This window comes from Diadema antillarum, unplaced genomic scaffold (genome assembly GCF_040938485.1).
Source record: "Diadema antillarum isolate AM-2024a unplaced genomic scaffold, OU_Dant_1.0 scf00000139, whole genome shotgun sequence".
NCBI classification, from domain to species: Eukaryota; Metazoa; Echinodermata; class Echinoidea; order Diadematoida; family Diadematidae; genus Diadema; species Diadema antillarum.
The window spans coordinates 3,614,287-3,637,900 of record NW_027271028.1 but is presented as its reverse complement, the minus strand read 5'-3'; the positions used below and the strand labels follow the sequence as shown (position 1 = coordinate 3,637,900).

The window sequence follows — 23,614 nt, the reverse complement described above, 5'->3', positions numbered from 1 at the left end:
GCAAACACAAAAGCATTTTGCAAAGAGTAGCGCAGTACGCACCGCTGCTTCTCCGAGAATTCAACCCTAACGGACGGTGAACTCCAAGTGGTATACAAAAAATAGTTTTGTCTTGTTTAGTTTCGTCCCAGCGCCTGACATCATTTTATTACCATCAAAATCTACAAATGTCCGCTGGCTTTTCAGTGAAACGCAGACGGCGTGAATAATCGTGAATGCTAGTCTACTCGAAGTGACAAAAATACTTCACTGTTAGAGGCACTGGTGATATTTCTTTCTTTAGTGCCAGTTGATATCAGTGGAGTTTACTTCAAAATTTTCAACTGTTTGCCGGATTGGTAGAGAAAAATCAAACTTCCCACCAGGGTTTTACCGTTTTCTCTTGATTTCTTAGATGGGATTTGTAGACGAAACGGAGAGAAAGCGTCAAACTTGACATCTGACGAAGCACCAAAGTTGAAATCATAATATTCATTTAAAGACTGTTAGGTGATTTTCCCCTCTTATCACTGCCATTAATTTTCGGCACCCCTCCCTCCCTCCTTCCCCCCGCTTCTTTCTATTTTAATCAAATCATATTCAAGTTGAATGTGTCTGGAATGTTTCGTACCGTCTTTATACAAAATGGTCGCCGCAACTCATGCGTGGCGTCGACGGCGTGGCTCGCAGATGCCTCACGCAGCGCGAGGGGTGTGAATGAACTCGTAATTCCGCTGCACAGAGCAGGGAGGACGTCGCGGAACACGAGTTCAGTACACTATTCTTTTAGTTTTATCCCTCCTCCATCTCCTCTTCTTTCTATTCCTGCTTCCCCTTCCTTGTCTCTTCTCTCTTTCCTCTAACTTTTCGCCCCTCCGAAAGTATCATGTCGTGTACATCATTCCCTCCATGGGCTTCACACTGAAGGGCATTCCTAAAACCCTGCGAAAACCATAACCACCTGTCTATCCATTTCGAGCATAGGAAGAAGCATAACTTTTATAAGACACATTAGTGAGCATCTACTATTCTTAGTTCATATTTTGTGACGTTTTCGAAATCAAGTACGAATATTTACTGCTGTACGCGTCATGATAAACCACAGAAGCACATTCTTCCCAGGAAGTATGGCCTACATACAAGAACGGCCTACGTGAGTACAGTATTTTCCACGATCATAAAATGATAAACTTTTCGGAGAAATAGAGGCGGGAGAAACCAACTACATCTGACATAAAATTCCGATTCTCGGTGGTCAAGATAATATTCTGGGAGTGTCACTGATCACGACAGATATTCACCAGCACAACTTCGCCCCTTGAGGGCTTTCAGCTGAAAGTGTTCTGAAACGCCGTTGCTTTTTTGGACCGAGAACGCTGCAGACACGCCTTGTTTTTAGGCCCTACCATAGAAATACAAATTGTCACTGGAACGTATCATAACCACAGTGATGAAAGATGCGCTTATCTATGTAAAGTCCGAATACAGAACAACAGTGTCCCTCCTTGCGTGTAACCATGTTGCTTTTTTAAAGCACAATTCTGGTACACTGTATCAGACAGCATGCAGGCCTTGCGTCAGTTTTAGCGAAGTATTGCACGTATTTTCAAACTCCTGCTCGCTGAGTAAATAACTGCCTTTCGGGTCAAGATGGCGCAGACGACTGCTGATACGTCTTACACTAAGTTATACTACCAGGTTTGCTTCACAGTAATATTCATTTTCTCCTGCCTTCCCATATTATAACGGTTGCAGCAGAACGGATCACTTCGTTCCCCAGAGACTACCACGACCCGGATACAGTAATAAGATAAAACCACGCATAATGCGTTACACATGAAGACAGCCCCGGGTAAACTTCATGTAGATTCAATTCTAAATCTTGCTCAAATTTTCTGCGCCCACCATTCCATTCCACAACTACAGACTTGTTTGTTCAGAGCGATTGACCTTTGACCCTAGACATCCAATTTGGAATCATAGCGACAAGGGTTGCTGTGCGCCACAGTAAAAAAAGAGTAAGGAAAATAGAGAAGAGAAGAGATGTTGAGGTCAAATCTGAGCGACCCCGGCGTTTCAATAAACCTCGTCGAGCAACGGATTGCCTGGAGGAGGAGGACGAGGGTGGGGGAGGTAGCAGCAGTGCTTGTGTCGTCGAATGCATCTTTTTGTGCGCGTCATTATAACAATGTTATGTGTATGTCAAAGTATGGATTCAACGAGAGGCGGGATATTGAATCATTTTCATTCACGTCTATCTCCTTTTTTCATCCCCACCCCATTCGCTTCTCTTCTTTTCATCTCAAACTGCGACTGAATTCTTTGAAGAAACAACAAAACGAAGTGCCGTGCTATTATCCTACATGGTACATTAGCGTGTCATTCAAAGGCAGTCGTCTCATGATAGCTGCCACTCTCTGAAACCGTCTGAAACCCATTCCTATTTAGCTTTGGGTTTGGGGGGTGGAAGATGGGGGTTTGGGGAGGGGTTCGGGCAGTGACAATTATGACGTATAATTTCTTGTTCAAAATTCTCACGACAAATGTGACACTGACTACAAAGACACACACACACATACCCACACACACACATCCAAACATGTCTCTCTCTTTTCTCTTTTCTCCTATCGTGTAACAAAGGGGCCCACTCTGGCGGGGGAACTAATGTTGCTGTTGTCGTTGTTGTCTTTTTTTTTTGGGGGGGGGGGAGCGGGGCGGGGTATCTTTTACATATTTCAATTGCATTGCTTGATGACAATACGTTTTCACTATTACTCAAAAATGAAAGAATTATCGCACATCAAAAGTCACAATGAGGTATTATGCACCAGTATTTGAAAGAACAGACAATAATGTGAACATGTCTGGCTACACGCAACCAAAAGTGCATGTGAATACGATCACAGGTATGGCTGAAGGAGAGCCGTGGGTCGTTGTGTGGTAGCTATCGAGCATCAGCGTTGAAACTTAAAAACATGCAGCAATATTCATTGAATATAAGTGACGATTAACATACACTTGTACATGCACGTGTAAACCTTGCAAATCTGTTTGTTTGTTGTTTTTTGATATTACTGTCGTCGTTTTGAATCTTGATGAAAATGAACGTATATGTTGGTATGACATTCCCGTCCACTGTCTTGGTATAGCAAACAATTTTCGGAAGAAATCATACCTTGATAAATATGTATTAATTTCCAATCAAACTGAGAAAAAAAAATCAACGCTTAAAGGGCAACAACAAAGCACAATAGTGAGCATTTGATTTGAATCGGATGACAATTAGGGAAGTTATACGAAATAGTGAAGATTTGCTAATTTTTACAAAACAGTTCTTGAACAGTCAATACGAATATGCAAATAGTGAGTTGATGATGTCATCGCCTAACAACTTGCCACATAGTTTCTACGCAAAGTCTTGACATTTCTTTTTTGGTTCAAGAGCAATTATGCCCCAATCTCGAACAAATCAGAATACTGTATATCTGACTGATTATTATTTTGAAGTTATTCATCCAGGAATAACATTACGATTTACACTTTTATAGCGGGAAAAAAAAAATCAAATTTTTGACAGGGGTTTTTTTTGTGTGTGTTTGTACAGGATTCACGAAAATTTGTGAGGCAATGACATCATAACCTCACTCATTTGTATATTCATATCAAATATTCGAGAACTGTTTTAGCAAAAAATTAGCGAAGTTTCATCATTTCATAACTTCACTGATCATTAACGGATTTTGATTAAATTTTCACTATTGTATTTGCAAAATTTTACTCTTTCTTTTGACACTAACTTTTAACTGGTCGGGATTTCCCCTTTAAAAACGAAGTCTTCCAAACTGGGAAAATATATTCCAGGCTTTTATTTGAGTCAGTTCCATATTTCACTTCCCACAACACACGGGGAATTACTTCCGGGAAGGATATAATTTACGTATATTGCAGTCACATTCTCTAGTTCCTCTGTCATAAACTCATATTCCCACTTCCATGCTTTATGAGAGAAAAAAAAAAGCAGAACCAAAAGGCAGTTAACCTTGTAGGAATGCGGAAACAATATTGGAACACTATCAATATTGACTTCATATCTAGAGAATCGCCTGAGATGGATTACGATAAATTTTTGCCAGGACGTGTATATTATAGGTGCATGTGTGAGAGAGGAGAGAATATAAATATGTGCATAATATGTGTATTTTTGCGTTCTCTCGTACCTCTTTGGTATAATCACGGAGCTACATTTTCGTAGTCCGGTAGTAATAACTCCGCGAGTGTATGTATGTGTGTGTGTGTGTGTGTGTGTGTGTGTGTGTGTGTGTGTGTGTGTGTGATAGCAAACAAGGACACCATGAGCAGCGGGGGAAGTTCGTATTGGTGTCTCAAGGTCGCTGCCATATCGGTAGAGACACGCGCACGCCCATTCAAAAACATTCACGATTCATGTTGATTTGACTTTGAGGGGCGTGTCATTTCTAGTCTTGCACACACAAACACACAAATATTTGTGTGTGTGTGTGTGTATGTGTGTGTGTTTGACAAAAACAAAAAAGTAGGTTAGCACACACGAAAACGTACCATCAGCTAATCGATGAAAACACACTAACACAAGATCAATCACATACTAAGAACACCGGAGAAGCACCTCTCGATAAATAGGCCTATATATAGTACAGTGTATATCTCACACTAGCAACAAAATGTAGGCCTACAGCTTTCGGAACACACAGACACCTTTGAATTAAGGAAAGAAAAGAGCGCAAGAAAAACAACAAAATTGTCAAGAAAGAACAAAAGAACAAGAATAAGGCATTAACATTACAAAGTTTATGACTCTTGATTTTTTGTTAGACATCTATAAGTCCCCCCCCCCCCGAAAAATATTCCTCAAATAGAACCACCACCCTTTCTTTAGACTCTATAACAGTACCTGTGATATCAGTATAACGTTTTAGCAGTAGCAAAATAAGGGATGTCATGACCATTTTGAGAGAGGATAAAATTGGATTGCTACTTGTTCTACCACTAATAAGAATATTGTTCCCATCATCCTATTCAATTCTCCTTTACTGACTGCAAATGCTATACTGGTTACTCAGCAGATTGAAAACAGAAATGCATGAAATGTGACAGATTGTGTTTGATGTCCGGCAAAATCAGTTGTTGAACGAGTCGCATCTTTACTTTACATCGTTAACACGAATTAGTTCTCTTGTCCCTTCACCCAAATACTAGCGGTGCAGATGATAAATGCTGGAGGTGCTAATTTGCATTGAATCGCAGAAACCGACGAATTAATGTGACTTGCCAGGCGGAGTACGAATCCAGGAGGGCAATCACGCACGACGGAGTAATCAAAATCAGTGTACGCACTCCTCCCTACAACCCAACGCAGACGACAGTGATGATGCGCTCTGCCCGGTGTGCCTGCGGATTTATTTACTCAGATTCCCGCGCGATGTGTCCCCGGGAGGAGTGCCCCAAGATACGGACATTTTGACTTGGCCCTCCGCACCGCGACGGACGAGAAGACAATATTATATACAGAGAAAGCTTTGTATTTAATTGTGGTGCAACAATTTCGCGCATGCTTACCCGTAATTTTACACAGACAATCAAGTCTTATCATTGCATGCGTTGATGGAATGTAATTTTTCTGTATGTTTCGAATTGTATCATAGTGTATTCGACCGTATAATGTGGGGTATAACATTATATGCCTGTCCACGGTGTTATGTGGGTAATTGCTCTAATGGCTTGTAGGCGACATGTTAAATATTATCCATCTCCTTTTCTTCATTATACCTTAATCGGATTCGCGTTGAACGGGAAATAACAGAGAATGCGTTTCTCGGCAGCATTCGGATCTCATTTTAGCAGTCACAGGTTATGGTGGGTCAGGGGGAAACTCCCACGGCTTGGTTTCCACGAACATGAACCGATGGATAGCACAGTAAAACCATAAAGTCTTGGCCCCAACTCCGTCTTACCAGGAAATCTCAAATCCCAATACACTAATACACATTCGAATACATAAAACATGTACGCATTTACGAAGACGTCAAAAGAACGCGCTAAAACGTAATACAGCGTGACACAAGTGTATCACTCCCAAATATCTCCTTTACGCCCACAACTGGTGGATATATAGGTCAATTGTTACCGACAGTTCTTGGTCGATGACTTCTAGAGTCGGGTTGAGTGGTGTGTCGTTATCTGGTGACAACGATATTCACTTAAAGGACAAGTTCACCTTCATAAACATAAAGATTGAGAGAATGCAACAATATTAGTAGAACACATCAGTGCAAGTTTGAGGAAAATTGGACAATCGATGCAAAAGTTATGAATTTTTAAAATTTTTGTGTTGGAACCGCTGGATGAGGAGACTACTACAGCTTGTGAGTCATATGCGTACAACAGTATAAAGAAAATGTAAAGAAAATTCAACATATTTTCACTTTTTTCGCATAATAAAAGAGCACTTGACTTGCCTCTTTCTAAGGGCAGGGGGAATAATATTACCCATAACATTTGTCGGTAACAAGTTGGACGAATGTGTACTTTTTTCAAAAGATGAAATTTTGTGGAATTCTCTTTATATTTTCCTTATATTGTTGTACGCATGTGACATCTAAGTTATTCACACACTGCAGTAGTCTTCTCATCCAGCGGTTACTGCAAAAAAACTTCAAAAATTCATAACTTTTGAACGTATTGTCCGATTTTCCTCAAACTTTCAATGATGTGTTCGACTAATATTGCTACATTCTCTCAATCCTTATGTTTATGAAGGTGAACTTGTCCTTTAAATTGAAGATTTGGCGCAAATACAAGAGAGAGAGAGAGAGAGAGAGAGGGGGGGGGGGGACAACAAAAACAACCAGATATAACAATGCTACACCGAAAGTGTGGCGTAAATCACCTGCAGAGTCAATGAGAGACAACAATAATGTAGTCCCTTGTTCTTATCCACGTTAGGTCAAGCCCATTTAATTTGATAAATCAATCAAATTACAAATCGCATTTCACTATCAAAACAATACTCTGAAATGGACTTTCTTAACGTTAGTTGAATAATGTGATGTGTTGCCACTTTGTTTGTTTGTTTGTTTGTTTGTTTTTACTAAATCTTCATTGTGTAGACGTATCAGATATGTCTATTATACAAATTCAAAGCATATCAAAATCGGAGAACTGCGAGGATAGTTAGCTACAAGCAGAGATTTGGAAAAAGAGGTTGATTGGAATTCGTCATTTTCCATTGTAATCTCTATGAAAAAAAAAATAAAAGAAGTTTTGTCATCTGAAGGCGTCCTCCATTTCTTTAACTCTCGGTTGTCATCATGCGTTCGGAAAATTGATAAACTATTCAAATTTGACTAAAACGTGCTGTCAATCACTCTGCTAGTTTGGAAGTCAGCCATGTTGACCAAAGTCAAGTCTCAGAGAATGTTTCCATATTAGAGTCAACCATTTCACTCCACATTTACATATGTAGGCCTATACCATTTCGTACTTCAGAAGGTCGCGTGTCTCCCTTATGTAAAACAATAATAATAATAATAATAATAATAATAATAATAATAATAATAATAATAATAATAATAATAATAATAATAATATCAAGCACATGTGAATTACAAAAATCATATTGGTAGTGAAATGTTGATAATTCATATTTCAAGTGTTGAACTAAAATATATCTATAGAATAACATCTACACTACAATATAGAGCATACGCTTCTGTATATAATCAGGATGAGACAGAGAGAGAGAGAAAGACGGGGAGAGCCTGGGATTGAGGCTAATGGTCTTGATCAGCTCTTGGCGGGGGCCCTCCCTGTTTTCTGGTTCCAATTTCTGTCCCCACTTTCACCCGACCCGTTGCGTCAAGTTCGGCGATGATTGATAGCACAAGAACGTCCCCTTTGTTCCTCGTTCCACATAAGCCGGGCCCTCCTCCAGTGTTTATACCTCTCAGCCATTACTGCCAAGTTCTCGTGTATGTATGACCTCATTCCCCGTCTTTTTGGACCGCGGCAAAATAACTTCGCAAAAAAAAAAAAAAAAAAACACCCGAACTTTAGACTCCACTTCACCGGCGTAGTTTCAAGCGACGCGCCTCTTATATATATATATAAAAGGGATATACACTTGTCCGCACAGAATGGTACCTGCTCCAATGAATATAAAGCCTCCTGGCAAAAAGAGATATAGGCGAGACAGTGGGACTGAAAACTCAACGCAGTTGTATACCCGGGGTGTATACAATTCACCACACGGTTTATAAACACTTATGCGAGTACTTGATTCGGCAATGTGTCACACGCACCGACAGTATGTATTTGTGTGATGTCTGCTTGCTGTGAGTGTGTACCAAACCTTCTTCTTTGTATCGATTGTTGCAAGGTCAATAAAGGATTCCCAACAGAAATTTCCAGGACAAATATTGCAGGCTTTTAAAACGTTAATCGTGTGGGAGGAGGGTGAAGAGAGAAAGTTAACATGACCAATTATTATTATGGTCACCATAATTCTTCTTTTCATTGTCGTCATGATCAATACAAAATCATAATCATCGTTATCATTCTGAGTCACAATAGCATCTTGTATCATTTGGAGTTATAATCAGCTCTATGCCATAATAATTCTTACCATTATTATTTGAAGACAATGGGTAATTCATGGAAGAAAAACACGCCTTTTATAGAAGCAGTATAGGACTAATTATATCCCACACTTTTTACGGAATGTACATTCGTAGTCAGCTGCTCGGAAAAAATAAGGACAAGAATTCTGGCAACAAACGCTGAAATTCAGAGGTTCGATTAGCTTGACTTGTTGCTTAAACATGCCGCAGATTTCAAGTTTGGATTCATGCCTTTCTACTGTAATACAAGTGGAATGAATGTATCCTAACACCGGGAGGCCAACATTCATGCACACTCCTAGTCTTTGAAGAAGTCGTCCGCAGCTGCTTTCTATTCCAAAATATTTGATGTGGCGACCGCAGGTGAGACAGACTTCGTGGGCTTACTGGGCTACATGTTATTAGGGGGAGGAAACCCCTATGAAGTATCTATGATGCGAGCCACGTTCTCTCCCAGCATTATGGACAGAGAGGAGCCTTAGCAGAGTGCTTAGCATGCAGCAACCACAAGTGCAACGGCTGGTCACGAAGGCTACTGCCTTCTTTACCGCAGGTGTCACTGGTTGTAGGGATAGAGGTGGCGCCCCCGGTGCCTGAGCCATCCGGGGGTTAATTCCTCGGATTTAACAAGTTGCACGGCGGGATTACAACGCACCGAAGTGGCACTGGGACACTCGGGAGGTTTTTTTTTTTTTCTCGGGGAAAACGTTTTTCTTAACGTATTGGAAAACGTGTCAAGGACTTAGCCCTACTGCACACACATGTAACTAGATCAGGCAAATCTATTTCTCGCGGATCATGACACACCGAGGGGAAAGAGAAGAAACTTAAGGCCTCTTCGATAGACCTTTCACAACAGCCATCTTACTTTTTAAGTATGGGGGCATGAGCCTATCACCAAAGCAACAGGTACATGAACAGCACGTGCAGTAATGCGGCAAGGCATCGCTCCGATGAGACAAAGGATGATTAGTGTTATGAAAGCGCTGACTACTATTCAAACAATATTAAAACAATACCATGTAAGTCGAGGATTCTTTTTTTTTCCTACTTGTTAAGACCTCCGCCAAACCGTATCCTTGCAGTGCATGTTGAAAGTACTTGCGTGCATCTCATCAGTATTCCTTGGCTCTCGTATTGTCCCCCGCATCTCTCGCATTCTCCAACTCGTATGCGCGCGTGCGTATCTGGGGCGTGTATGGGGCACCAAGTGTCGCATGGTCTCTTTCGTTACGAAATCAGCCATCTTAATTTTTCTTCGACGAAATGACCATTTCGTTACGAAATGATAAAATTTTGTTACGAAATGATAATTTCGTCGACAAAATGACATTTCGTAACGAAATAAATATTTCGTCGACGAAATGATTACTTCGTAACGAAATGAAAATTTCGTTAACGAAATGGTAATTTCGTAGACGAAATGACTGATTTTGTAACGAAAGAGACAATGCGACACTTGGCGCCCCATATGCGTGCGGCATGACATTGAATCAAGGGCGAACAAAATATTGTGTTCACGTTTAGAACATCTGTCTCCGTTAATGTACCCAGAGGGAGAGCCAGGGACAAATCCATACGTAACACGGCTCTCGAGGGACAACCCTGGGACTGTGCGACCGTTGTGAGCAGTGACTAATTAGGAATCAAATTTCAAGATCACTGCTCTTTAATATCGATGTGTTCATCCGGTAACAAAGGCAAAGTCCCAATGGTGTAGTCCACTCGTGGGGCCTTGTGCAATTGCAATAGTTCCATGTTTTAAGCTGCCTCGAAAACGTGGAAACGTGAAGGATGCAAAGCGTCATTGCGGGCTTCAAAACAAAACACAACCAAAAAAGAAAGAAAGAAAGAAGAAACCCATAATAGGTCGTAAGCGGTGACAGCACTGCATTGCCAATCGAAAGATTGGCTTTGCGACAATGACTCGTATATAGGAAACGAGATGATTGGGACTTTTCGCCCTTCTCGGTCTTCTCTTCTTCGTTCTCTCTGATCTTCCTATCCCCTCAAAACAAGAGAGTTAACGCAAATACAATTGGCAAATTGTAAGCTTTTCATTTGCTGAGGTCATTATCAAGTGTAATCTTGTGGCTCAAAATGGCGGTCTATTACATTTCATACAATCTCTGTGAAACAAACTTTCACGAGAGAAAAAAAAAAAACCTGTACATCGCAGAAAACATCTATAGCTTTGTTGTATCCACACTATTCCATTCACTTTGCAAACTACAATTCTTTTTAAACGATCTATGAACATTTCTCGTTCTATACTTCATTGTGTTTATCACGAGCTATTATTGCATTATTGCACTGTTGTTTTCAAATTGAAGCAAGTACCGAAATAGAAAAGATATAATAAAGATAAGTATATCAAATCAAAATTTATGTCGCTATCTCCTCGCACGCAACAGACTACAAGCACGAGCGTAGTCTCTGTCCCAGACTGGCATATGTTATTTTCTCTCCAGAATTCAAATGAATGACCGAATGCATGGTGCTTCGAGGCAGCGTAGCTTGATCTTCGCTACATAAATTACATTGGCAAATGTACTACAGGGTGCTTGGCTGGCACTTCAAGACTATCTAGAAAGTTCCCCCCTCTCTCTCTCTTTAACAGGGGTTATCGTGTCTGTTCCGACAGGTACGACCAGCTGACGTTCAGACAGCGGGTTCTGCTGTCATATCACATCACGACACGATGGTTAAAAGCAAGAGGAGGTGAAAGACGGCGGAGGAGGTGTTAGGTAGGACGTTCTTGTCTCCCTCCGTTATTTCCGCCAAAGCGCCTCAAGTACACGTATGTGAAAAGGGTTTCTCGCTTCTCGTTTTAGTAACGTCGTGTTTTAAATCTAACCAGGGAGGAGAAAGAGAATCTAACATAAAGCCCTGTGCGTTCTCGTTCCTTCTTACATCCTCTACTTCTCTGCTTATCGATCTTCTATCCATTTTCTATCTAGCTCTTATCGACCTATCTGTCTGTCTCTTAGTCTTCCTATCCATCTATCCATCTTTCTTTCTTGTGTCTGTCTGTTCGCCTGTCTGTCTGTCTGTCTGTCTGTCTAAGTACCCTGTACTTATAAATCTATCTTTTCTCTGAAGGTATACATATTAAGTAGGACCCTATAATCTAGCTATCCATCCATCTATCTATATTCTTTAAGTTATACATACATACATAACCTATCTTCATTCATCTCGTCTCCCCAAACAGAACACACAGTGTTAACCATGAGTTAAACCTCCATTCTAATCTTGATCACGATACGGTAGGCGTGATGAACTCATGCTACCAGTTGGCTTGACCTTGCCCTTAACCAAATCTGAATGATACTTGTATAATGAATAAAACATCAACGAGTACCCTTCGTAGTTTCAGGCAGCCGTTTATCGTGTTCTATCTGAGAGGCGGCTTGCGATGTTCCCTGTACCATAAAACCACTTTTGTTTCTGGCGAATTTCATTCTTTCTTTTTTTTTTGAGCTTGAGAAAAACAATCACAAATTAATGGCTCGATTATCAGAACTGTATTCAGAGGATTATTTCATGTCGAGCTCACTTCCGTTCGTGCCTTCATATCGCTGTATCCATTATACTGTTGTTTTGCAAGGTATTCATGCAAGGCAAATGCCTTCAGTTGCGGGTTTGTTTGTTTGTTTAGGGATCGTGGACCACTTGCATAAGATAGACCCTATAATACATATTGGCGTTATTCTTTATAAAAAAAAAATGTCACAAGTCTCCACTAAATTGTTCTTGTACGTGCAGGGACAGGCGCACAATGGTTAAAGAGCCACCTTACGTACTACATGTATTTGGGGGAGACGGAAGAAGTACGGTGTATTTCATTGACCCCTTTCAAAGGAACAGGGGTGAGACGGGATGGGGCAGGAGGTGAGGGGGTGGAGAGAGGCAGGGCGTTCATCTCAAACTGAGTACGAAGTTTACCATTATGACGGTCCTGCTTCATCCGATCCAAGAGCTCACTGAGACTACAGAATGGATGTGAGAATTCCGGAACAGCAAGATTTCGTTGGCAGCCACACATTTCTTCATATCCTCAACCCCTACCCCATAAAATCAGGATTGGGGGGGGGGGGGGGGGGAGAGAAAGTCCCCGCGTAATACGGGTAGCGACAAGACATTGTAATCACCGCGTCTGTATGTGCAGGCACGAAAGTTTCCTCAGGAATCGAGGAGTACGCGATTTTCTTCAATGAAGTTATGTGGGTCCGGTTTGGTAATCCCTGCCGTTTGTTGGAAAACGCAACCATCGTGATGAAAATAGAGAGTAGAGAGGAGGAGACGGGAGGGGGAGGGGTGGGGGGGGGGGGGAGAAGGAGGAGGTGAGAGAATGGTTCTTCCTCAGTGTTTCGCTCTGCGTGGGATTCCTTCACTTATTAAACCTTAAAGGAAACCAAAACTCAAAGAGAAATGTGGATTGAGTGAAAGCAGCAACATTCGTAGAACATATCAGTGAAAGTTTGAGGAAAATCGGACAATCGATGTAAAAGTTACACCCTATGCATTTTTAAAGTTTTGATGTTGTAATGACTGGGTAAGACTACTAGAGTTTATGACGGCATGTGTGGACAACTATATAAAGGAAATAAAAGAAGAATTCCACAAAAACTAATTTTTCATGAAATTACACATTCCATCAACTTGTTACTGACATAATAGTTAAGGGTAATGTAATTCCCCCTGCTTTCTGAAGGAGGTATAGCGCTCTTTCATTTAGATAGAAAAGTGAAAGTATGTTGAATTTTCTTTATATTTTCTTTATATCGTTGTCCACACATGATGCCACGAACTGAAGTAGTATCCTTATCCAGTCATTACAACACCAAAACTTTAAAAATTCATAACTTTTGCATTCATTGTCCGATTTTCCTCAAACTTTCACTGATGTGTTCTAATAATGTTGCTGCTTTCACTCAATCCGCATTGCTTTTTGGGTTTTGGTTTCCTTTAAGCGGGATCAGCGATAAATTTTGCATTTCAATGAACATCTAGACGTTTGCTCCTCCTTCATTCAAATCGACTTTTTGGTAAAATTTTTGATAAACCCATTACAAAATTTGGGCGGCTGACGGATTAAATTATCTTGCAGAAGACTTGCCAAATCGATAGACCTATGTAAATGCTGTATAAAACGATGAAGAACATTCTATGAGAACACGCAGAAATCTAAGGATTTTTTTTGTACAAGATATAATATTCCAAATACTTTTCCCAACAGTCATGACAGTAACCATATTGCTAACGTTATACTACATTAGTAGTTCCATATGTGCTGATTTCGAGTGCCGTGACTGCCTACACTACGTTCAAATATGCTTTGTAATAGAGCGTGAGACGTACGGCAGAACGAATTGGTTTCCCTTTTCAACAAGACTGTTCTGACATTCTTTACTCTAACATGAGTTTAGACGACGCTTACAATTTGTACGTGTGTGTGCGTGTGTGTGTTTGTGTGATATTATCTATGCACATTTGCGAAGTGATTTATACGAGTGGACACACAGTATAAACGCAGCTGTTCGAATACTATTAACGATATATACTAGTATTCTAAAATCAAACTGATAACCCTTGGGCACTCGGAGTATCTTCTTCACAAAATGTAATTTTTGTCCTATTACTCTACAGTGATTGTATCGACAAAGAAAAAAAAAATCTATTGATGGATAAAAGAAACCATGTTCGACGTAGACCTTTAAGCTCGGAAAAACAACGAACTGAGAACAATGCATGTAAGTACTGATGCCCCATAATGGGCAGTTTCATTCCATTATTGAAAGGTGCGTCTAATGCGTTGCACTAATGGTAGGATAATACGAGTGCATTTCTATGTGTAATGTTTTATGTCGACGGCGGAGTTGATGGATACGTCTGTCCGGTCATTCGGCATTTTATTCTGAAGCTCAGGTAATGATATCAAACGTGCATCTTTCTTCCTGTCTCTCCTTTCTCTCTCTCTCTCTCTCCCGGGCGACTCCTCCCAAGTCCATCGAGAAACAAATGATGCAATTTGGGTGAAATAGCAATCGTGATGGAACGAGTGCGACGCGTGCCAGTTATTGTTAGAGGTCGATCACGGATTTCGTGGGATGCATTCACTCGAAATAAACATGATCTCAGGCATAGTCATAGGCTTGCAAATTATACTGGCAACGTTTCGTGTACATGTAGTAGCTGAGTCTTGGTTCAAACCATTTTGAAAATGGTTAGATATTTCATAAATATGTTTACTCTCACTGTTTCGTGAAAATACCTTTCGTTACTATAATATTATCACTCTTGATCCATCTTTTTCTACATCCTAGCGACCCTTTACAGCTTTCTGGACGCGATTTCTCCCTAAAATGTGGTTTAATACGGTATTCTTTTAGCCGACAGCAAAGCGCGACTATACATTGTGGAAATCAATAAAAAGTGCTGTCTTAAACACAGACTCAACTGACAAAGGTTGATGATCAGATTTCGAGGTACAAAATTTTGACCATGGCAAAATTCTGTAGAGTGAAATTTACATCTAAGATATAAACGCAGTTTCCATGTTAGTCAATAAATGAATTGAAGTAAAAAAAAAAAAAAACGATGAACAATCTTAAAGTAATTTCCAGTTTAGGAGACTAATTCTTAAACATTGCAGTAATATCATCATATCCTTTTTATTTCAACGCCATTGGGAATAAAACATGCGGGAGTATTCGGCAAATGGTTTGGCGAATATTCGGAAGGACCAAAAGTTTCAGATTTTAAATGGAGAGACTAGTCAAGAAAAAAAAAATATGCAAGGTAGATTAGGCCATAATACCAATGCTTCGCAACTCAATACTTGGCTTGCCTCGGATGTCTTCACTAATCATGTTCCTTTTACTGACTAATTACCAAAAGGATAATATTCATCACATGGAAGTATTCCATAGAACTATAGGGAATGAACAAGCCGTGAGAATTCTAACGGAAATCGTGTAGTCATCAAAATAGTATTAGCAATACGAATATAACGACACTCGTCATGATTGTATGCATACAATGTTTGTGAAACAGTGACATCCACACACTGATTAATTTGCATGATATATAGGATTATAGCTGATTATACTGTTTTGCGAAAACATGCGACACATATTACTCCAAAAGACTCTGTGGTTTCTCATTTCAGTAGTGGATTCAATCTTTGATTTTGTAGTTTTGAATATATCGTGTATCCCCTCGGCCATACCATGAAAGTGATATGCCATCATTTCTTTTAATGATTATCCCATAACTATCAAGGGGCTTAACGTTGTGTGTGTGTGTGTGTGTGTGTGTGTGTGTGTGTGTGTGTGTGTGTGTGTGTGTGTGTGTGTGTATGTGTGTGTATGTGTGTGTGTGTGTTTTGTGGAGGGGGGGGGGGGGGGGGGGAGGGAGGGTTCCACTCCACAATATTGCATCCTTCGAGAGCCTGGTAGAACATTGTGCTTATTTAGTCCGAGGCAAGTGCTGAATCTAGCAGGACTGAATTCCAGAGTTCAAAGACTTTACGCGAATCCTGCGAAGAAGCATTTAATCTTTAAAATTAGAAAGTGGTATACTCTTAAATTCACGATGCTACAGGAAGACATCCAACACCGAAATGCGAACGGCAAACGAAATCTCGCTAAAAAAAAAGTGGGTAGTTTCCCCCTCAATATTTCAAGAGAGAGATGTATAATTATATAAATAAGAAAATGTTCGGGGACTTTGAAGCCTGTGGGAACGCCTCCTCCCTCCCGTCTCTCTCCTCTCCTCGTCTTACTTTCCCTTCCTCGTTTTTCATTCATCTCGCCAGCTCGTTCATGTTACTCTATTATGTTTCGGCCCAGCGTTCAGCGTCGAGCCCGCCTCGAAGTAGGTGCCTGCCCCGAGTGAAATCGGGGAGTTCGCGCGGGTTCAACGCCGGACATTGCCCCCTGCCGACTGCCGTATCTTCTTCCTCTCTCGCTTCTCCCTCTTCGTTTCTCCGCTGCAGTCAGCGGCCGGAGACGATATTCCTTGATTACACAATTTCCTAATTTTCAGTCAGTCAGGCCGTACAAAATGAAGCCAGACTTTAAGGAGAGGATGAGATGAGGGGGGAGGGGATGGCTGATGTTGTGGAGTTGAAGATGAAAATGGAAGAAATGAACCCTGCTATCATCCACGATCGCTTTCTCTCGAAATCTCTCGCCTTATGTGTGTCGCGCAGGATGCTGGCGTATTATGATATCGTCTGGCAGGCAGGAGGGATTTTTTCCCCCTTCTCCATCGATATTATTATATCGCCGTATGCAATCAGCGCCGCGCGAGGTGATTTATTGCATCGCCAACAAAGCATCTCTCCTTCAACCGACGGCCACCTCTGACATTATTTGCTACCTGTGAATTACCCTACTGACATTTACCACGGTGGGGGTCATTTATCAGTTTTAATTCAGCTTCGATTGTCGACGATTTTCGGGTGAAGGCGACTCGCGATGCGACCGCTGCTGGCAGCCCACAGAGCGCAGTCGAGTCTGTCAAAACGAGGTATAAAAGGCGGAAGCGGCGGAAGCACGGGTGGAGAGCAGCATAGCAGAGCAGGGGGACAATTCTAGGCAGACGAAATTTAACAGCGGAAGAATGAGCGAAGGAGAAAGAATGTGCCTCTCTCTATCATTACACGCTAAACTGGGGAATAGAGGGGGGAGAGGATGGGGACGCGATGTGGGGGGGGGGGGTGGCAAAAATAGATCTGTAGAGACGGGGAGAAAGTGAGGGGAGTGTGAGAATGGAGAGAGGTCGGGATGGACGGATGGGGAAAGATTGTAAGAGGAGGAAGGAGAAATGCAGGGGATCGATTGAAGGTGGGAAGAGGAGAGATAGAAAGATATAGACGATAGGGTTCGTGCGGTTTAACTCTCTCAAAGCCGCTTCCTCAAAGTGTCATTGACATGGTGTACAAAAAACTTCTCTCTTGTAATGAGAAGCTTCGTCTTATGTGCTGATAATAATGTTGTCATAATCATTATTACGCATGGAGGTGTTCTCTTAGGACGGAGGGGAGAGGGAAATATGAACAAGAAATCATGAAGAACTGATGAAAAATGATTCACGCTTCCAATCAAATAAATGGAATTTGAAGGATTTTCTTAAAATAAATTTCAACCGTAATGGGAGACAACTTCCTCACAGAAATGTGCACTTGTTATATACGTGGAAATTGAAAGAGCCAAAGAGTTCAGAAAGTAGGCCTAAGTAAATGCAGCCACCAAAGCACATCATATATTCAGATACGTCAACGGTCTGTTCAGGAACAAGGTGCGGGCAAGGGAAGCTTCACAGGTCAACAGAAAGATGGAACGGCAGCAGTCTGGAACGTAGACTAAGAAAAATGCAACTGAGGGTCAACGGTGAAACCAAACATCACGAATGCCCATTCATTATGAACATACATAACATTAGGTGGTCACATAGAGCAAGAGGTGGCATACACACACGACTACAGAATATTTGAAGACGTCATTTCTGTGGAATTCTCTTTGCTTTGTCAACAGAGGGCTTTACGAAAATGTCGTATGCACGTTGCAGTTCAATGACAACCTAACCTCCCCGTCCCCAAATAGGCCTAGATTAATACAGAAAAACCAACCAAATTTTCATAGCTATTTTTCCAAGTCCTTCATATCCATTACACTCCATTCTTCCCAGTACCCTTGGAATAAAAGAAAAATGATAAAAGACGTACAACACAAGTTGTGCTTAATAAATGTTACAATGCCTGTGCGCTATCGGAACATGTTGGTCAGATACGTCTTTTTGTGTCTCACGGTTGTCAGATTGATTTAGAGTAACATGTAAAGTAGCGTGCAGTTGAAAACAAACGTGTTCTCAAGAGTTCCAGCTTCATATTAAAGTAAAATAATGTTAAATGAGGGCTGTCTTTCGATTTTTTTTTTTCAAGTGACAGGTATAGTAAAATAGGACCATGTGATTGGCATGTCTGAGGTTCTAGTGATTGTAAACTTAAGTTATCTATAGAAGTACATGTAGTTATCTATTTCTATACACGCAGCCGGTGGTTCTCACCTGTTACACCTTAACTGACAAAACACTGAACACTGAAAACTAATTGATATGTCGATGAAGGGCAATTTGTCAATCAGTTGCAATAAAATACAGCGTACATGATACGGTATTTTCCACCCTCACGACTCATTTTACCTGTTGCTGCCTGTAATGGTAGCCCCCTAATACTTGTACAACGCAATGCGAACTCCGATTACTGGGATTGAGTCAGTTAAAGGGACAGTATAGTTTCGGTTTCAGCTTCAGGTTTCCAATTTTTTTAGTGAGAAAATGAGAAAGCTGTCATGAAATATGAAAGAGCATAATATTAATTCTAAGAAGAATTCAAAGTTTATTTGATGAAAATTGGTTTTGAAATGGCTGAAAATATCCACAAACAAAGAGGTCTTAATAGAAGGTGAGACCCACCTTTTACATGGACCACTATATTTTGCTTAGTTTTTGGATATCTTAACCATTTTAAAACCGATTTTCATCAAATAAACTTTGAATCCCCTCTTTAATAAAATTATTTGCTCTTTAACACTTCATGAAGTGGTTTCTTAGTATGTCGCAAGAAGTTAACAGCTGAATCCTCATCTCAACCAATACTATACCATCTCTTTAAATCGTTTGATTTGTTTTGATTTGATTGCCCATTGAACTACCTGTATCTTTCTTTGGATAGCATGCGGTGTTCGATTTTCTGAAACATGTAGTCTGTTCACAAAAACATTATTATCACTGTGAAAACAATGAGCACCAGCTGCGTGCGTCACATCGTGTCGCAGACAAAACATCATGTTTAACTCACAGCACAAGCATAGCTTCGCTTACCACACACACGAACGGACTGGGCATCCAATATAGTTTACATGCTCAAAACACAAGCACACTCTCGCACAGGGCGTTATTATTTGGGAAATAGCATCGCCGTAATGTAGCATTGATAACAGCCTGCATTTTAGTTCACAACACAAATCACCAACATCGCCTGCTCCTTTGGGGGAAAAATAATTACTGAGTTATTGTGTGCTTTATCAACGATGGGATGTACGACACCAAAAGAAGAATTAGCTGACAAATTATTCATCTCCGGAAGTCAGGTTAAACCACACATGACAAGTGGGAATACATTAAAGTTTTAAAGATTTGCTTGCGGTCGAGCTCCATAATACTCACCGGAAGTGAAGAGGACGATCGCCTTGATACAACTGTATTCAGCTGAGTCCACGTGAAGCGCTTTCAGCTTTTCCACCTGCTCCTGAAAAATTCTGATATGGTCCATAAAGGCCACCACTCGGTCCGCCGACATCGGGCTGGCGTGGAGTCCCGACGCGGCGAGGAGGGGCGCGACGTGCAGGGGCATCGAGCACTGCGAGGCGTTGAGCACGAACAACTCGCTCCAGCTCATTCTCAGCAGCGCCACCTGATCGGTGACCTGGAGGTCGGGAAAGAAAGGGATGTTGCGCGCCCACTCCACGGCGCTGAAGAGCAGGCGGGCGGCCAGCTCGCAGATGTTGTCGATGCCCATCACTGAGTTCGTCTGCATGCACTGCGCGTAGCGCGATGTCGGGTACGGTTCGGCTCGCAGCAGCAGGGAGATGTAGCCCGAGAGGAATGTATGGCCCTCGAACCGTCCGTCGAGGTACTGGCCCGGACCGGGCTGCGTCGGCGGCATTCGACCTCGCTGGACAGCTGAAGAAAAACGGGTGAAAGACAGGAGAGAAAAAAAAAGATTTAGGAAGGCACTTTAAAACTGATTAAAAGGATGGTATAGTTTTGGTTGAGAGGGGGGGGGGTTCAGGTTTCCAACTTTTTAAAAAGATAATTATGAAATATTAAAGAGCATACAAGTCTAAGAGGAATTTAAAGTTTATTTGGTGAAAATCGGTTTTGAAATGGTTGAGATATCCAACGACAAATTAAAACTAAGTGGTCCTAATAAAAGGCGGGTCCCACCTTTTATTAGGACCCGAGAAGCATTTACTTGCTTTGGAATATCTTACACAAATTAAGACGATTAAATGCAATCAGCTCCTCGCCACTTTAGAATTTGTAGGCCCAACACCGACAGCAAACATTTCAGATCTATGTTAGCCGATCATCATCCTTGGGATGTGCTACTATAGTCCGACAACGACCATCCTGGTAGACATGCGAAGAACATGCTCATGCCAATTCATACACGCCATCACGACTGCAATGAAGGTATCCTCGAAAGTATGTACAGAAATGCATTACTTAAAAGTAAAGGACAATTTCACCTTAATATATATGTGGACTGAGTAAATGCAGCAATATCAGTTGAGCACATTAGTGAAAGTTTGAGGAAAATTGGACAATGCATTCAAGTAAGTTATGAATGTTTAAAGTTTCTGCGCAGTCATTGCTGGATTAGAAGATTACTAAAGTGTATATGATTTCACATCCGGAGAACGATATACGGAAAATATAGAGAGAATTCCCAAAATTTCTTTTAAAAAAGTACACATTCCCTCGACTCGTCACTAAATATGTTACGGGTAATATCATTCCCCCTGCCTTCATATATAAGGAGCAAGTCAAGTGTTCTTTTATTATGCGAGAAAAGGGAAAATATGTTGAATTTTCTTTATAAATTATTTTTGTATCGTTCTACGCATGTGACGCCACAAGCTGTAGTAGTCTTCTCATTCAGCGATGGCGGCATTGAAACTTCGAAAAATCATAACCCTTGAACAGATTGTCCGATTTTCCTCAAACTTTCACTGATGTGTTCTACGAATATTGCTGCATTCTCTCATTCCTCATGTATATGAAGGTAACCTTGTCAATGCATGGTCGATTTGCTGTCTCGGAGACCGAAAGGAGAGAAAAAGGAATAATGGCTATGTATAAAAGCTGCAGTTACCACGGATAACAACGCTTTAAAGGGACTGTACAGTACTGGTTGAGGTGGGGATTCAGGTTTATAACATTCCTAAGTGAGAATGAGAAACCTCTTATGAAATATGAAAGAGCATGTGATTTTAAGAAGGATTCAACGTTTATTTGAAGAAAATTGGTTTTCAAATGGCTGAGATATCCACAAAAAAAAAGTGAATACAATAAAAGGCGACAGGCCACGCCTTTTATTAGGATATCTTTGCTTCACCTTGTTTTTGGATATCTCAGCCATTTCAAAACCGATTTTCATCAAATAAACTTTTAATACCCCTTAGAATTGTGTGCTCTTTGACATCTCATAGAGTGGTTTCTGAATATCTCGCAAAACGGTGGAAGCTGAATCGTCACCTTAACCAGAACTGTATAGTCCCTTTATTAATATGGCACATGGAGGGCCCGTGACAGACATAATACATGTCTATTTTGGATGCAAGTTTATATATCAAGTTTATATAAATTGCCAAGTTGTCTGTTATCTTACACTAGCTTTATCCTCTCTCCTTCTCCTCTTCCTCTACCCCTTTCATTCCCCATCTTTTCTTAATATAGTGATGTGTATGATATAAAAATGCAATCTCGTCAGTACGTCAAGGAACCTAATCCCCTTTCTCCACGGTCCCTCTTGATCGCCGACCCCACCCCCAATCCCCTCCTCCCCCGTCAACTAATCGAATTGTTGATGAAACGTGAATCAATTATCGGACGGCTTCCCAATTCAATTACGTTTGGAGGTAATTGACCCTTGAATCAACGGCATTGGCGAGTATATTCATCTCACGACGCTGTTTCTCCCGACAGCCTGGGTGAATAATAATAGCTCCGAGATGCAGGGGTTTTCCCCCTTGTCCTACTGGAATTTGTGCTGTTATTCCAGTTTAGCATCAGGTACGATTCACAGAGTGGCATACAGTTACCTGCATATTGCACACACAACATTATAAATTATATCCCAAACTAAAGAGGAAGTGATACGCTAACGGTCCAGCCAGTTATTTAAAGTGAACTTGATTATGCTTACACCGTAAGTCTCAGGACACATGTCTGCAGACATTACCTCAACGATGTGTCGGACGATTAATCACATCGTTACTTTCGCACAGTTGAGTTTCTCACATTTCACACTGTGCGTTAGTCCATTTCAATAAAATATGATGCTTATAGATTGGTTCAGATGACACTGACAGTGTGAGGGACGCGACCAACGATTCTTTTGCGATCATCTTCCGACATCGCAGTCTCTGTAACATGCAATATACCGATGGTTGAAGACAGTGTTGGCAGACTCGGTGACGGTAATCATGCCACAACGCAGGAACGGAAACGAACCTTTGACCTCCCCAAAAGAAAATTGTAGCATGTACGAAAATCAACGTTATTACCAGTAAACCAAGCAGTCCACCTCAAAACCTCATGGAAATACAAGTACGTGTCTGTATGGTGCACATAAGCACTGGTAGGGAGACATCAAACCCACTGTACCCCCTCTGCTATCACTTCTACAGATGATGATACTGGAACCGTACCGGAAGCGACGAAATTATTGATTTCATACAATTATATGACAGTCACATCAATTTTGACTAATATACATATCATAGACGAAGACACATTAATAACAGCGGTATTAATTCAAGGATAGCTACACGTGTTTTGTTTTTTTGTAACATTACTGGCACTGTTTGCAGAGAGCAATGATCGCATCCCATCTGCGTCTTCTTTATATTTTTGTTCAAACTGCAGAATACTACTATAATAGCAAGATAATACGTCTCGTCTTATTTTCTAGTTACCTCTTCTTGAGTAAAATGCAGACTGTTATTAATGAGGCATTTTTCTCCATAGCTATCGCACACCATACACACCACTGTACACTCTACACTCATACCACAATGCGTCATCATTCCTTTCCCAACTGCCCAATACCAATCCCCGTTTTCCTTCCACCCACTGATGTCAAACCGCACTTTTCGTTGTTGTTGATGTTCTTTTTCTTCTTT

The 23,614-nt window shown here is 41.0% G+C and overlaps 1 protein-coding gene across 2 annotated transcripts in view; it reads right to left on the bottom strand.

Moving 5' to 3' along the window:
• The window catches only part of LOC139721198 (nuclear receptor subfamily 2 group F member 1-B-like), a 154,911-nt gene that overhangs the window by 18,941 nt on the left and 112,356 nt on the right, over window positions 1-23,614 (bottom strand). For both annotated transcript variants that reach the window (XM_071632525.1, XM_071632527.1), the window contains one exon: window positions 19,872-20,387. In XM_071632525.1, coding sequence (XP_071488626.1) covers window positions 19,872-20,387 — 516 coding nt within the window. The remainder of the gene's footprint in view (window positions 1-19,871; window positions 20,388-23,614) is intronic.